Source organism: Dermochelys coriacea, chromosome 1, assembly GCF_009764565.3.
Source record: "Dermochelys coriacea isolate rDerCor1 chromosome 1, rDerCor1.pri.v4, whole genome shotgun sequence".
Lineage (NCBI taxonomy): Eukaryota > Metazoa > Chordata > Testudines > Dermochelyidae > Dermochelys > Dermochelys coriacea.
The window spans coordinates 290,515,669-290,531,067 of NC_050068.2; the positions used below are offsets into that span (position 1 = coordinate 290,515,669).

Here is a 15,399-nt window from a genome sequence, read left to right on the forward strand (position 1 = left end):
GATATCAGGAAAATTAAAGTCACCCATGAGAATCAGGGCATGCGATCTAGTAGCTTCCGTGAGTTGCCGGAAGAAAGCCTCATCCACCTCATCCCCCTGGTCCGGTGGTCTATAGCAGACTCCCACCATGACATCACTCTTGTTGCACACACTTCTAAACTTAATCCAGAGACACTCAGGTTTTTCCACAGTTTCGTACCGGAGCTCTGAGCAGTCATACTGCTCCCTTACATACAGTGCTACTCCCCCACCTTTTCTGCCCTGCCTGTCCTTCCTGAACAGTTTATAACCATCCATGACTGTACTCCAGTCATGTGAGTTATCCCACCAAGTCTCTGTTATTCCAATCACGTCATAATTCCTTGACATCACCAGGACCTCCAGTTCTCCCTGCTTGTTTCCAAGGCTTTGTGCATTTGTATATAAGCACTTGAGATAACCTGTTGATCGCCCCTCATTCCCAGTATGAGGCAGGAGCCCTCCCCTCACAGACCTTCCTGCCTGTGCTTCCTCCCGGTATCCCGCTTTCCCACTTACCTCAGGGCTTTGGTCTCCTTCCCCCGGTGAACCTAGTTTAAAGCCCTCCTCACTAGGTTAGCCAGCCTGCTGGCAAAGATGTTCTTCCCTCTCTTCGTAAGATGGAGCCCGTCTCTGCCCAGCACTCCTCCTTCATGGAACACCATCCCATGGTCAAAGAATCCAAAGCCTTCTCTCCGACACCACCTGCGTAGCCATTCGTTGACCTCCACGATTCGACGGTCCCTACCCAGGCCTTTTCCTTCCACGGGGAGGATGGACGAGAACACCACTTGCGCCTCCAACTCCTTTATCCTTCTTCCCAGAGCCACATAGTCCGCAGTGATCCGCTCAAGGTCATTCTTGGCAGTATCATTGGTGCCCACGTGGAGAAGCAGGAAGGGGTAGCGATCCGAGGGCTTGATGAGTCTCGGCAGTCTCTCCGTCACATCACGAATCTTAGCCCCTGGCAAGCAGCAGACTTCTCGGTTTTCCCGGTCAGGGCGGCAGATAGATGACTCAGTCCCCCGGAGGAGAGAGTCCCCGACCACCACCACCCGCCTTCTCCTCTTGGGAGTGGTGGTCGTGGAACCCCCAACCTCAGGACATCGCATCTCATGCCTCCCAACCAGCGGAGTCTCCTTCCGCTTTCTCCCCCCAGACATATCATCTGGTCCACTCTCCGCATTGGTACCTGTGGAGAGAACATGAAAGCGGTTAGTTACCTGTGTCTGTGTTACTGGAGTCGATTAATGGCCCTGCACACTTGGAGCACAGCAGCTCCCACAGTTGATTTACCTATTTCGAATCGATTCCCCACTTACTGGTAACTGTCTGGCAATGCAAGCTTCCAAATAGCGATCACCACTTGCTTCTCCATTGTCAGAGCAGCTCTCATTTTTGTGTTGCTGAACTGCAGGGCAGGGGAAAGCTCTGCACAAAGTTCCTGGAAGGTGGCCTTCCATATTTGAAAGTTCTGCAGCCACTGCTCGTCATACCTGCAAAATGATGCGGTCCCAGCAGTCAGTGCTTGTTTCACAGGACCAGAAACAGCACTCAGCAAAGTGCAGCTGCTCTGTGACTGCCAGCAACAACTGTGAATTGTTTTTTTCAGTGGCTTGCAGCAGGGCTGCTTGCAGGACATGGCTATGTTCCGCACGACGAGCCCTACTTCAGCTCTGGAAATACTGCAGGAGAAGGCACAAGGTGTTTGAGATGCTCACAAGAGTGCACAACTGAACAGGCTCCATGCTTCTGGAGTTATGGCATACGCATGGCGGTTTTAAGGTGCAAAAACTACTGGGTTATTTGCCATTGATATGAGGGAGGGAGGACAGTGCATCTTGGGATGCCGACACAATGTGCCCATTCTCCCCTGTAACAATGTTTTGAAGCATTGCACAAACTTCCCAAAACACTGCAGCAAATTGCACTTTGGGATAGTTACCCACAATGCACTGCTTTGAGCATCGATGCAGGAGCTGCTAGTGAGGACATACGCCATCGAGACAATGAGCATGGTGTGGCCACGCACAACAGACTTAATTACTTCGGAGGCTTGAGGTCGAATTAGATAAAGTCAACTTAATTTTGTAGTGTAGACAAGCCCTAAGGAGCTACCATAAGTCCAGATACCGTGATGTATGTTGAACAATCTGACCAACTTTTCTACTCCTATGTAGCAAAGAGAAAATAGAACAGGTTGCTGATCAATTTTAGTTATCACAAGTCAGGGCACTATTTAGTTCTTCATTCCTTTATGAATGAGACATGTCAAAATGTTTTGTCCCAGTTCATGAGCATTCCTCATCATATTGTAGATATTAATCTGAGTTTACTATACCCTCCAGAGGATCCCTTTCCTGTCTTTAAATGAGGTCTAAATCTATTAAACACTCCTAAAATTTTTTTAGTAGGTATTGATAAAACGTTTGTTTGTTGGTTAGTCCACATTTGAATTTTAGGCTTTTGGGGGAGGGAGGGTCCAATGAAGACTGATGTTTAGTTTTTGCTTGGGACATGCTTTAGTTGGGGGATGAGTTTTGCTGGTGACTGTTGTAGGTTAGCTGCAGACTTTAATGGAATTATTTTTCAAAAAAAAACTGTCAAGGGAGTGACAGATAAACAAAGGCACTGTATATTTTGCATTTCTAAACAGAAATAAATAAAGGAGTGAGACAGGAGAGAAACCGTCTCTGGAGATGTTGCACTTGCTCAAGAGAAGCACTTTCATTTTTAGAGGAACAAACATCATATTAAGTCAGGTTAACTTGCATCAGCAAATGCAATAAAATTAAATGCAACAGTGTGCATCCTTGCATGCCTTTGTGTATTCAACTGCTGCAAATGTCTGTTTCAGATGCACAGTATTTGCACCTTTCTTATTTTACAAGATTTCCACATTCCATTCTCTGGTCTGAGTGAGGAAAATGCTTACTTGACATTTTTCAGAGTAGCAGCCGTGTTAGTCTGTATTCGCAAAAAGAAAAGGAGTACTTGTGGCACCTTAGAGACTAACAAATTTATTAGAGCATAAGCTTTCGTGAGCTACAGCTCACTTCATCGGATGCATTTGGTGGAAAAAACAGAGGAGAGATTTATATACACACACACAGAGAACATGAAACAATGGGTTTATCATACACACTGTAAGGAGAGTGATCACTTAAGATAAGCCATCACCAACAGCAGGGGGGGGAAAGGAGGAAAACCTTTCATGGTGACAAGCAGGTAGGCTAATTCCAGCAGTTAACAAGAATATCAGAGGAACAGTGGGGGGTGGGGTGGGAGGGAGAAATACCATGGGGAAATAGTTTTACTTTGTGTAATGACTCATCCATTCCCAGTCTCTATTCAAGCCTAAGTTAATTGTATCCAGTTTGCAAATTAATTCCAATTCAGCAGTCTCTCGTTGGAGTCTGTTTTTGAAGCTTTTTTGTTGAAGTATAGCCACTCTTAGGTCTGTGATCGAGTGACCAGAGAGATTGAAGTGTTCTCCAACTGGTTTTTGAATGTTATAATTCTTGACGTCTGATTTGTGTCCATTCATTCTTTTACGTAGAGACTGTCCAGTTTGGCCAATGTACATGGCAGAGGGGCATTGCTGGCACATGATGGCATATATCACATTGGTAGATGCGCAGGTGAACGAGCCTCTGATAGTGTGGCTGATGTGATTAGGCCCTATGATGGTATCCCCTGAATAGATATGTGGACAGAGTTGGCAACGGGCTTTGTTGCAAGGATAGGTTCCTGGGTTAGTGGTTCTGTTGTGTGGTGTGTGGTTGCTGGTGAGTATTTGCTTCAGATTGGGGGGCTGTCTGTAAGCAAGGACTGGTCTATCTCCCAAGATCTGAGAGAGCGATGGCTCGTCCTTCAGGATAGGTTGTAGATCCTTGATGATGCGTTGGAGAGGTTTTAGTTGGGGGCTGAAGGTGATGGCTAGTGGCGTTCTGTTGTTTTCTTTGTTGGGCCTATCCTGTAGTAGGTGACTTCTGGGTACTCTTCTGGCTCTGTCAATCTGTTTCTTCACTTCAGCAGGTGGGTATTGTAGTTGTAGGAATGCATGATAGAGATCTTGTAGGTGTTTGTCTCTGTCTGAGGGGTTGGAGCAAATGCGGTTATATCGTAGCGCTTGGCTGTAGACAATGGATCGAGTGGTATGATCTGGATGAAAGCTAGAGGCATGTAGGTAGGAATAGCGGTCAGTAGGTTTCCGATATAGGGTGGTGTTTATGTGACCATCGCTTATTAGCACCGTAGTGTCCAGGAAGTGGATCTCTTGTGTGGACTGGTCCAGGCTGAGGTTGATGGTGGGATGGAAATTGTTGAAATCATGGTGGAATTCCTCAAGAGCTTCTTTTCCATGGGTCCAGATGATGAAGATGTCATCAATGTAGCGCAAGTAGAGTAGGGGCATTAGGGGACGAGAGCTGAGGAAGCGTTGTTCTAAGTCAGCCATAAAAATGTTGGCATACTGTGGGGCCATGCGGGTACCCATCGCAGTGCCGCTGATTTGAAGGTATACATTGTCACCAAATGTGAAATAGTTATGGGTCAGGACAAAGTCACAAAGTTCTGCCACCAGGTTAGCCGTGACAGTATCGGGGATACTGTTCCTGACGGCTTGTAGTCCATCTTTGTGTGGAATGTTGGTGTAGAGGGCTTCTACATCCATAGTGGCTAGGATGGTGTTTTTAGGAAGATCACCAATGGACTGTAGTTTCCTCAGGAAATCGGTGGTGTCTCGAAGATAGCTGGGAGTGCTGGTAACGAAGGGCCTGAGGAGGGAGTCTACATAGCCAGACAATCCTGCTGTCAGGGTGCCAATGCCTGAGATGATGGGGCGTCCAGGATTTCCAGGTTTATGGATCTTGGGTAGCAGATAGAATACCCCAGGTCGGGGCTCCAGGGGTGTGTCTGTGCGGATTTGTTCTTGTGCTTTTTCAGGGAGTTTCTTGAGCAAATGCTGTAGTTTCTTTTGGTAACTCTCAGTGGGATCAGAGGGTAATGGCTTGTAGAAAGTGGTGTTGGAGAGCTGCCTAGTAGCCTTCGTTACCAGCACTCTCAGCTATCTTCGAGACACCACCGATTTCCTGAGGAAACTACAGTCCATTGGTGATCTTCCTAAAAACACCATCCTAGCCACTATGGATGTAGAAGCCCTCTACACCAACATTCCACACAAAGATGGACTACAAGCCGTCAGGAACAGTATCCCCGATACTGTCACGGCTAACTTGGTGGCAGAACTTTGTCCTGACCCATAACTATTTCACATTTGGTGACAATGTATACCTTCAAATCAGCGGCACTGCGATGGGTACCCGCATGGCCCCACAGTATGCCAACATTTTTATGGCTGACTTAGAACAACGCTTCCTCAGCTCTCGTCCCCTAATGCCCCTACTCTACTTGCGCTACATTGATGACATCTTCATCATCTGGACCCATGGAAAAGAAGCTCTTGAGGAATTCCACCATGATTTCAACAATTTCCATCCCACCATCAACCTCAGCCTGGACCAGTCCACACAAGAGATCCACTTCCTGGACACTACGGTGCTAATAAGCGATGGTCACATAAACACCACCCTATATCGGAAACCTACTGACCGCTATTCCTACCTACATGCCTCTAGCTTTCATCCAGATCATACCACTCGATCCATTGTCTACAGCCAAGCGCTACGATATAACCGCATTTGCTCCAACCCCTCAGACAGAGACAAACACCTACAAGATCTCTATCATGCATTCCTACAACTACAATACCCACCTGCTGAAGTGAAGAAACAGATTGACAGAGCCAGAAGAGTACCCAGAAGTCACCTACTACAGGACAGGCCCAACAAAGAAAACAACAGAACGCCACTAGCCATCACCTTCAGCCCCCAACTAAAACCTCTCCAACGCATCATCAAGGATCTACAACCTATCCTGAAGGACGAGCCATCGCTCTCTCAGATCTTGGGAGATAGACCAGTCCTTGCTTACAGACAGCCCCCCAATCTGAAGCAAATACTCACCAGCAACCACACACCACACAACAGAACCACTAACCCAGGAACCTATCCTTGCAACAAAGCCCGTTGCCAACTCTGTCCACATATCTATTCAGGGGATACCATCATAGGGCCTAATCACATCAGCCACACTATCAGAGGCTCGTTCACCTGCGCATCTACCAATGTGATATATGCCATCATGTGCCAGCAATGCCCCTCTGCCATGTACATTGGCCAAACTGGACAGTCTCTACGTAAAAGAATGAATGGACACAAATCAGACGTCAAGAATTATAACATTCAAAAACCAGTTGGAGAACACTTCAATCTCTCTGGTCACTCGATCACAGACCTAAGAGTGGCTATACTTCAACAAAAAAGCTTCAAAAACAGACTCCAACGAGAGACTGCTGAATTGGAATTAATTTGCAAACTGGATACAATTAACTTAGGCTTGAATAGAGACTGGGAATGGATGAGTCATTACACAAAGTTTTTCCACCAAATGCATCCGATGAAGTGAGCTGTAGCTCACGAAAGCTTATGCTCTAATAAATTTGTTAGTCTCCAAGGTGCCACAAGTACTCCTTTTCTATTTCCCCATGGTATTTCTCCCTCCCACCCCACCCCCCACTGTTCCTCTGATATTCTTGTTAACTGCTGGAATTAGCCTACCTGCTTGTCACCATGAAAGGTTTTCCTCCTTTCCCCCCCCTGCTGTTGGTGATGGCTTATCTTAAGTGATCACTCTCCTTACAGTGTGTATGATAAACCCATTGTTTCATGTTATCTGTGTGTGTGTATATAAATCTCTCCTCTGTTTTTTCCACCAAATGCATCCGATGAAGTGAGCTGTAGCTCACGAAAGCTTATGCTCTAATAAATTTGTTAGTCTCTAAGGTGCCACAAGTACTCCTTTTCTTTTTACTTGACATTATACTACTGGAGTACAAATGAAGTTATACACATTTTTTTTTAATTCCTTCCTTTTCCCCCATATCCCCCTACTTTCACCATCACTATAATCTGTGTCTTACACACAGTATCGCTGAGCAGTGACAAACTGCATCTTCTAAATTTTATAAAGTTTTCTTTCAAAGCTCCGTCCCTGAACATAAGCCCGAACCTACCGCGGTTTCTACAACATAAATTCAGAAGTTGGTGAACAGGGGAAAGAATGGCCAAAAGCTGCTTCTGAAGCTGTTTACTCCGTACTCCAGACAGACAGAAACTCCACAGGGAAAGCCCTCTCTGCCACCATCTCCTGGTGAACAAGGGGGAGTATGGCTACAGAGACAGTTCATTTGCATAAACTTTTTACCCAGAAATCCTCCAGTGACACTTTGAAGAATGAACAGAACAGTTCACAAACTCTGAACTGGTAGGGTAGTGGGAATGAACAGAGAAAGAAGGAGGGGTAAGGTGCTCCTATGTTGTGTCAGGGATTCTGCTCTATGGTCCTAAATGTAATGTTCCACCCAGAAGACTTTGCAAAGAGATGACACAGAGGTGACTCCACAGTGAGAGTCAACAGGCACAGAGATGGGTTTGTGGCAAGAGACACAGAGGTGGCTCTTTGCTGAAGCTGCAGAAGGCAGCAGCAGCCCTGAATGAACTCCATTGAAGGCCTCCTGTAAAGCTGAAATCGCCATAGATGTGTTAGGTGTTGGAGACTCAAGGCAGACCAGGCAGCACTCCCCCTAGAAGCTCGAGACAGGCCTGCCTGAATGCACTCCCAGACTCTGGGGATGTGTCTACCCAGTTAAAGGACTACTGCCAGAGATAACGCAGAGTGGGTGTTTTACTTTATTATTAGTGCTTATATATGTTGTAGCTGCATTTTCCCAAGTTAATGCTGTGTCCCCTTAAATCCTTGATTTATATACAAATGCCATGCTTGTAAGCGGGGATGTATTGCCTGTTAAGGGTGTCCAGAGAAGCTTTAGCATTTTTTCCTCAGGTTTCTGGGTGGGGGCTCCAGCAGGTGGTGGTGGTTAGTTTTAACATTTGAACCCAGCCCTCATTGCTGCCAATGACACATGGCAGAAGGGTTACATGAACAAAAGAGGAAAGTACTCACTGGCATTTCGCGCCAGCACTTCCACCTCTTTTGTAGTTAAATTAGGGAAGTTCCTGATAATGTGACACTTGAACTCTGAGTTGCAGTTCCAAGAGAACATATGGAGGAGAGGCAGGTTCCCTGATGGGGGGGGAAAAATCGACAGAAAAACCACCAGAGGAAAAACTAAGTGGTAGCTAAAGGTTCTACAAGAGAAGTTCTCTTCAATGATACCATCAAACTAAGGTTGTTTTTTGGGTACTTTACTATTACCAACAAAGTGTGTGCAATGATCACCTGAAATATACACATTATACAGAGTGAAAAAGGGCCATGAACACAATTCTTATATTTTACATCCATTCCATACAGCACATTAAAACTCTCCCCATATACCACCAGACATGCATGCTTGTCTCTCTTTTGTGTTAAATCACCTGTTCACAACACACTCCCAATCCAATTTATATGCAAGAGACTCATTGTAAAGCAATGATGCCTGATGCCCTAAGTGAAGAAAGGATTGGCCCCTCCTTCAAACACATGAATGCACTTCTGCCTTTTACTCCCACTCAGTTCAGCCGGTCTCACAATAACCTATGAGTTCTTATCCAGGGGGGTGGCCTGCTTTCTGCTCAGTAACAAAGGAGAACCAGGTGGGTAAAAACCCCACAAGCAGAATGAAGTGGTTATGGATTGGCCAGTTGATCAAGAAAAATGAAATTCCCAGTTCTATTGTGGCATTTCCTTAAGTGTAGCAAACTAGACAATTTGTAAGCTCTTGAGGAGAGAGACTACTTTTATGTTTATGCTGCACCTAGTGCAATGGGTCGCTGGGCATGATCAGGACATCTGAGCACTACCATAATAATCATACAACTCTCTACACAGTCTAGGCCATCTGTAAGTATCTGCCAACATAAAGTGATGTTTTTCTCTTGAGCAGAACAAATCTGACTTCACAGTAATGTGGCTACTTGTCAGCAACACTGTTTATAAACTGTAGCACAGTTCAACAGATAAGGCCACAAACAGGGAGTAAGGAGACTTGAGATTTATTCTGACTCTATGGTTCTCACACTGTGTAACACTGGCAACTTACTCCAACTCTCTGTAACTCTGGTTCCCCACTAGTAAAATGGGGATAACAATACTTAGCTATCTGCTTTGAGATCTACAGATTAAGAATGTTATATAAATACTAAGTATTATTATTTTATTACTAAGATTGACATTTCCCTTAATTTAAAATCCTTCTGTGTCAGATATACCACTAAAAGTCTACACAACATTAATCAGATCTAATTTACTGCCAACAGCATGATATTGATCTACAACAAGAGAATATGAACTGTTGAATTTTGTTCCAAAATGCCTGAATTTCCAACCAATCACCTAGCACAATGGGGCCTCTATACAATTTATTATTAATTAATCCATCATCATCATCTAAATGATACCATACCAAATGCTAAGGACATATTCTCAGCTTTGTTTTTCATGGGTTACTATGATGAATGGCAATTTTGAGAGAACAGGAAGACAAATACTATATTTTTGAAGTATTTCTTACAATAGATTTTTTGCTTTAATATATATATTAAAATTTAAATATTATTTAAATCCATAATACCATGATATAAAAGTAAACCACAGTCATTTTGTCACATAAGAACATTTACGGCATGAAGCTAATTTCATGTTCTTTGAGGCAAAATTTTGCCCTTGATAAAGATACAAAATTAGCACACAAAAAAGTTTTTCAGACAAATTTTTTAGTCATGAGGATGAAAACTATGTGTTCTGTGCAGATGTTATAGCTATTTACATGATAAATACTAATCATCAATACAGAAATTTTACAGCACACTTTTAAGTTAAATGTTCAAGTTCAAATTAATCTTCCTTTCACAATGTTTGCCTAATATTTCAGTGTTGTACAATGCTTCCAAAGTCTGCATTTACAGTGAACCTATTAGACTTTTTTTTTAAAAGCTACATTCCAGACTTTGTGCCAGCTTCAGAAAAAAAATAGTCCTGTCTTCTTTATTTTTCAATATTTTCACACCTGTTGCTAGGAAAGGAACAGAAGGAAATTTTCCCCTTCTTCCCCTAGAGTAGATTTTTCTCTAAAAATACTTCAAAAATAGTTTCCATTCTTCCCATCCCACCAAATACATACAACATATGCACATGAAAGTTACTGCAATCACAGGGTAACAGAGTACCAGGTTCCAATAGCTGGGATTCTTTATTATACAATCAAAAGAATTCTACCCATACTGACTTGCATCATATGCATCAAAACAAGTATATTTAACTATTTCACAAGGTAGAATCTCATTTTCAAAAAGATATTCTCCACAAACTCTCATGTGACCATTATTGTGTTTACATTACAAGGGGAAAATATAGGTCATTACAACATTATCAGTACTAGTTCTCAGTCAAAACAGGTCCAGCAGTCAAGTATTTATGAATGGCTCCTTCCCCTTTAAGGCACTGAGATAATTATGGAGTTGTCAGTCAGCAAACAAGAATGTCCTGTCTCCAGGGGCAGAAGCTTTGTAGGCTGAGGGCTCCTGTCCTCAGCCTCCTTCAAAGACACACCAGCAAGGCTCTCTCTCCTCAATACAGCACCCCACAAAAAATTAATTTTCTGATGTGGCACTACAGTTTTTCTAGCCTGTTTAAATGCCAGAATTTGCATGACTTTATTTTCCCCTTCCTCTGCCACAGTGGGAAATCTTTAACTATAAAGAGAGCAAAGATGGCTTCCTCTTGAAAGGTCAGCCCTGTGCCCAGAGCTGGGAAGCATGGAATCTTTTCTGAGAGTAAACCATAAGCTTAGCTTTACTCTGGCTCCAGCAACCAATCCAGGCAGCTGTCCCTCATGTTGAGTCCAAAGGACACAAGCAGACACACTTATCCATCTCAAAATGATGACTGTGACCTACAGACAAGTCAGGACTCCCCCAATCTATTCTATTTACTTGACAAGGAAAGAAAATACACTCCCGGTCTGTGACGCTAAGGACAAATCAGAAAAAGGGAAGCTTAGCCACCAAATTAGCCTGATACAAACAAAAGTATTCAAGAAAAGTATGTATCTAGGCCCTACCAAATTTGTGCCCATGAAAAACACGCCACAGACCATGAAATCTGGTCTCCCCCAGTGAAATCTGGTCTTTTGTGTTCTTTTACTCTATCTATACAGATTTCACAGGGGAGACCAGCGTTTCTCAAATTGGGGGTCCTGATCCAAAAGGGATTTGCAGGAGGGTCACAAGATTATTTTAGGGGGGTCGTGGTATTGCCATCCTTACTTCTGTGCTGCCCTCAGATCTGGATGTCTGGAGAGCGGTAGATGTTAGCTGGGCATCCAACTCTGAAGGCAGCGCCCTGCCAGCAGCAGTGCAGAAGGAACTCCACTTCCACTTCTCCACTGCTGCCTTCAGAGCTGGACAGTGGTGGCTGCTGACTAAGGGCCCTGTTCTGCAGGAAGCAGCGCAGAAGGAAGGGTGGCAATACCATACCATGCCATCCTTACTTCAGCACTTCTACTGGTGGTGGCTCTGTCTTCAGAGCTATGCTCCCAGCCAGCAGCCGCTGTCTTCCAGCTGCCCAGCTCTGAAGGTAGCACCACTGCCAGCAGCAGCGCAGAAGAAAGGGTAGCAGTACCACAACCCCCCTACAATAACCTTGCGACCCCCCACCCACAACTCCTTTAGGACCCCTAAAATTACAACACTGTGAAATTTCAGATTTCAATAGCTGAAATCATGAAATTTACGATTTTTAAAATCCTATGACCATGAAATTGACCAAAATGGACTGAATTTGGTAGGGCCCTATATATATATATCCCACCACTCATCTCCTTCCCATTTCTCCACAAAACAGGAAGGACTTTGATATAAAAATGAGATGAAGAAACAAGAATGTTTCCTTCCTGCAAACTTGTTCCAGACCAGGGCTTGCTGAGAAATCACAGCACTTGGACTTCAAATAGAAAAAGAGGATGTCAAAATAGTAGCAGACAAATATTTCCCTCAAGCTTCCACTAAGGAACTGAAGTTAGCCCTTAATTTAACAGTTGAAGCCATCATCATTACCATGTAGGAGCAGCCCTTCAAAAGTAGACAGATCGATGTGTAAAGTTGGTCTGTTGCCTGTTTCAGAAGGAAGAAGCCACATACATCATGGTGTTAAAGGTGGGTGCTACCATATCTGTCCATGTTAAAGACACATTCATACCAGAAGTAGGGGATTTCCCAAGCATGGTGACCAACAGAATGTTCAAAGCAGCTCTCTGGCATGACTACGAGGTGGCATCAGTATCCCACTAAGCTTTCTATGCCTCTACCCTCTTTGTATTCCCAGTGTAGTCACTCTAAAGAAAAAGCATGGTAAATATTGCCCATCAGGAGAGAAAGAACAAAACCATACAGAATGCCAGCATCCTTGTTCATACCTTAAACATATTCACTGCAAAGGGGAATTCTTTAATGAGCATTTTCATTCCAATTAGGCAACAAGGAAGAGCAACAATTGGTAGTTCTGTTCCATGACATCTTTAAGTAGTTTTATAAAAAAATACATCAGAAAACATTTAAAACTACCCTGCCTTTCAATTACATATTTACAAGCCATGGGCACCAAAATGAGCATTTACCTCACTTGAGCCATATCTGCAACTAGGAACCCCAAACACAACAATATTAATTAAAACCACAACAATATCACTCAATTAAATACAAATCATGAATTGGGTCTTATAAGTGCTTCACTCTTCAGATTTTACACCCTATACTGGCTGCTGCAAAGATACAGTCCAGTGTAAAAAGAAAAGGGAAAATAGTACAGGTACCTCACAATTCAAATTGAGATCACTGCTTTAAATGGGAAGAAAGGAAATATGTCATTTCTGAGAGACTTCTAGGTCACTAACATTGTAAAGTTTTCATAAGTATAATAATTTCAAACCCTGCATTAAATAAATTCATGGGGTAACATTAACTTAATTACAAGACTGCTCTGAATGTATATTAATATTGTTTTTCTATTTAAAATAATATTTTCCCTCTTAACTAAGATGTGTATTTTTGAGTGACTGTTTCAAGTAATAGACATTTCAGCTGCTGTCAGTATAAGAAATTATTTTTACCATTTAAGGGCATACTATTTTATAACTTCAATAAACACCCAGGTAGAAGTAGCTTAAGAAGCGGCAGTCTGCTTTCACCATCCCCATTTGGAGAAAACAGTTCTGTTTGCTGCTTTGTCTGTTTTGTCTTGTTAGATACACATGAATCTGTTATACTGACCTTCGCTTTTTTCCCTGGTTTCAGAGTAGCAGCCGTGTTAGTCTGTATTCGCAAAAAGAAAAGGAGTACTTGTGGCACCTTAGAGACTAACACATTTATTAGAGCATAAGCTTTCGTGAGCTACAGCTCACTTCATCGGATGCATTTGGTGGAAATGCATCCGATGAAGTGAGCAGTAGCTCACGAAAGCTTATGCTCTAATAAATGTGTTAGTCTCTAAGGTGCCACAAGTACTCCTTTTCTTTTTGCTTTTTTCCCTGTAACACATTAAAATTCTTGAAAAAGGTAAGTTGAGAGAGATTGCCTTTTGGTAAACCTACTATAGAGAAGTCTGCAGACTGGTCTGGTATACATTGTGTACATGCATCTGTCATGAAAATTTCACAACAAATCACCTGCTTCTTGACATACAGGCTGCACAAAATTCAAATTCCCATGAAATGTCTTTGTCCACTAGGAAGAAAAATGTTTTTTTTAAAGGTAATGATAATTACTAAGCTCTCCCTCTCCTCCACTTGGCTTTACTTTTTATTATGATTTAAAAAAAAAAGATGGATCAGTTAAAACCTACTGCAAAACAATGGCTTCCTGGTGATCATCTCAAGGTAAAAAGAAGAAAGTAAAAGAAGATATGAACCAATGAAGAGAATGAATTAAAGCCATCAGTGATAACAATGCTATTCTTAGGTGGTGAGTAAACTCAGGTCCTTTTCAAGATTGGCCTGCCTCAGTCTCATTAAAATTGAAGCTGAACTGATAAATTAGTCCGATGAGTATAACATGAATACAGTGTATTCAGCATGACATTGTAAATCTAAACATACCTGAATTGGAGTCAAACTTTGTTTCTGACCTGAAAAGGGAAACAAAAAGAATTTACATTATAAGAACTGCTTTTAATCATGGAAACTAGTTGACAAGAGGAAAAAACTACTGTATTTAAGAAGTAGGTATACCTCTGTGTTTTAATAATTCATGTATGCAAATCAATTTTAATCCCAAATGCTGCTTTTCATATTTAATACTTTTATTGGATTTGCACAATGTACAGATATAAAGAAGAGAAATTTTAAAAGAAAAAAAAATGCACAAGGGAAACCAAACACAGGATGTAAATATAAAAACAGGATTAATTTATATAACTATGAATTACAGCACATACTTGTAGTTATGAAATACATATTGTTCTAATTCATTTTAGTTTTCAAAATGTAATTAACAGAATTCCATATATTCACGAACGTTTCTAATCTATTTTTGAACCAGATACTATTTCATTAATATCATATGTATTGTATACAACGATCAGTATTTAGTTGGACAACATCTTATGAGGGATTTGTGTGTGTTTTTAATTTACTCATTTTGCAAATAGAAAAAAATAGTTCTGTTCTCTTTAAATACAAGTTGAATGGATTTTGATGACTTAGCAAAGATAATGATGTGTGCTAGATGCACAATTATCCTCCTTGTTGTGTACTACAGATTTTCACTCTCTAACAAGGAGTATTGTCTTCTAAGTGCTTAGCACATAGCAAATGAACCTAATAACCTGTACATTTAATAAGAAGGAGAAATAGTCTAGCCCTTGTGGGAACATTATGTTTCAGATATAGGTTAATAATAGTTGTAAATTCAGAAGCCTTTGAAGCTCTCAGTTCAGCTGTGGGAAAACTTAAGTTGGGTAATTATTCTCAAGATGCTGCTGATGTGCTGTCAAGCAGAATTAATCCTACCACTGAGTCTATCTGAACAAGCGGCTATAAGACAGCATTGTCTATATCTATCTCTCAAACCAATTAGCGGGCATGCTCCAGTCAGATGTATATTGCTCAATCAGTTGTATATATGCTCACAGCTTGCACAGCAAGATACAAGAACTGACCAGCAGGAGTCCTGTTAGAGGAAGTTAACTGGCAGAAAGACTTTTTGGGGAAATGCATTTAATCAAGAGAGAAATAAAACATTTGGCTCTTTTAATCTGTGACAG

General features: G+C 42.1%; 1 protein-coding gene across 10 annotated transcripts in view; it reads right to left on the reverse strand.

Annotated features, from left to right (window-relative positions):
• Positions 1 to 15,399, reverse strand: part of MSRB3 (methionine sulfoxide reductase B3) — a 161,874-nt gene that overhangs the window by 62,650 nt on the left and 83,825 nt on the right. For all 10 annotated transcript variants that reach the window (XM_043493854.1, XM_038387553.2, XM_038387555.2 and 7 more), the window contains one exon: positions 14,234 to 14,262. In XM_043493854.1, coding sequence (XP_043349789.1) covers positions 14,234 to 14,262 — 29 coding nt within the window. The remainder of the gene's footprint in view (positions 1 to 14,233; positions 14,263 to 15,399) is intronic.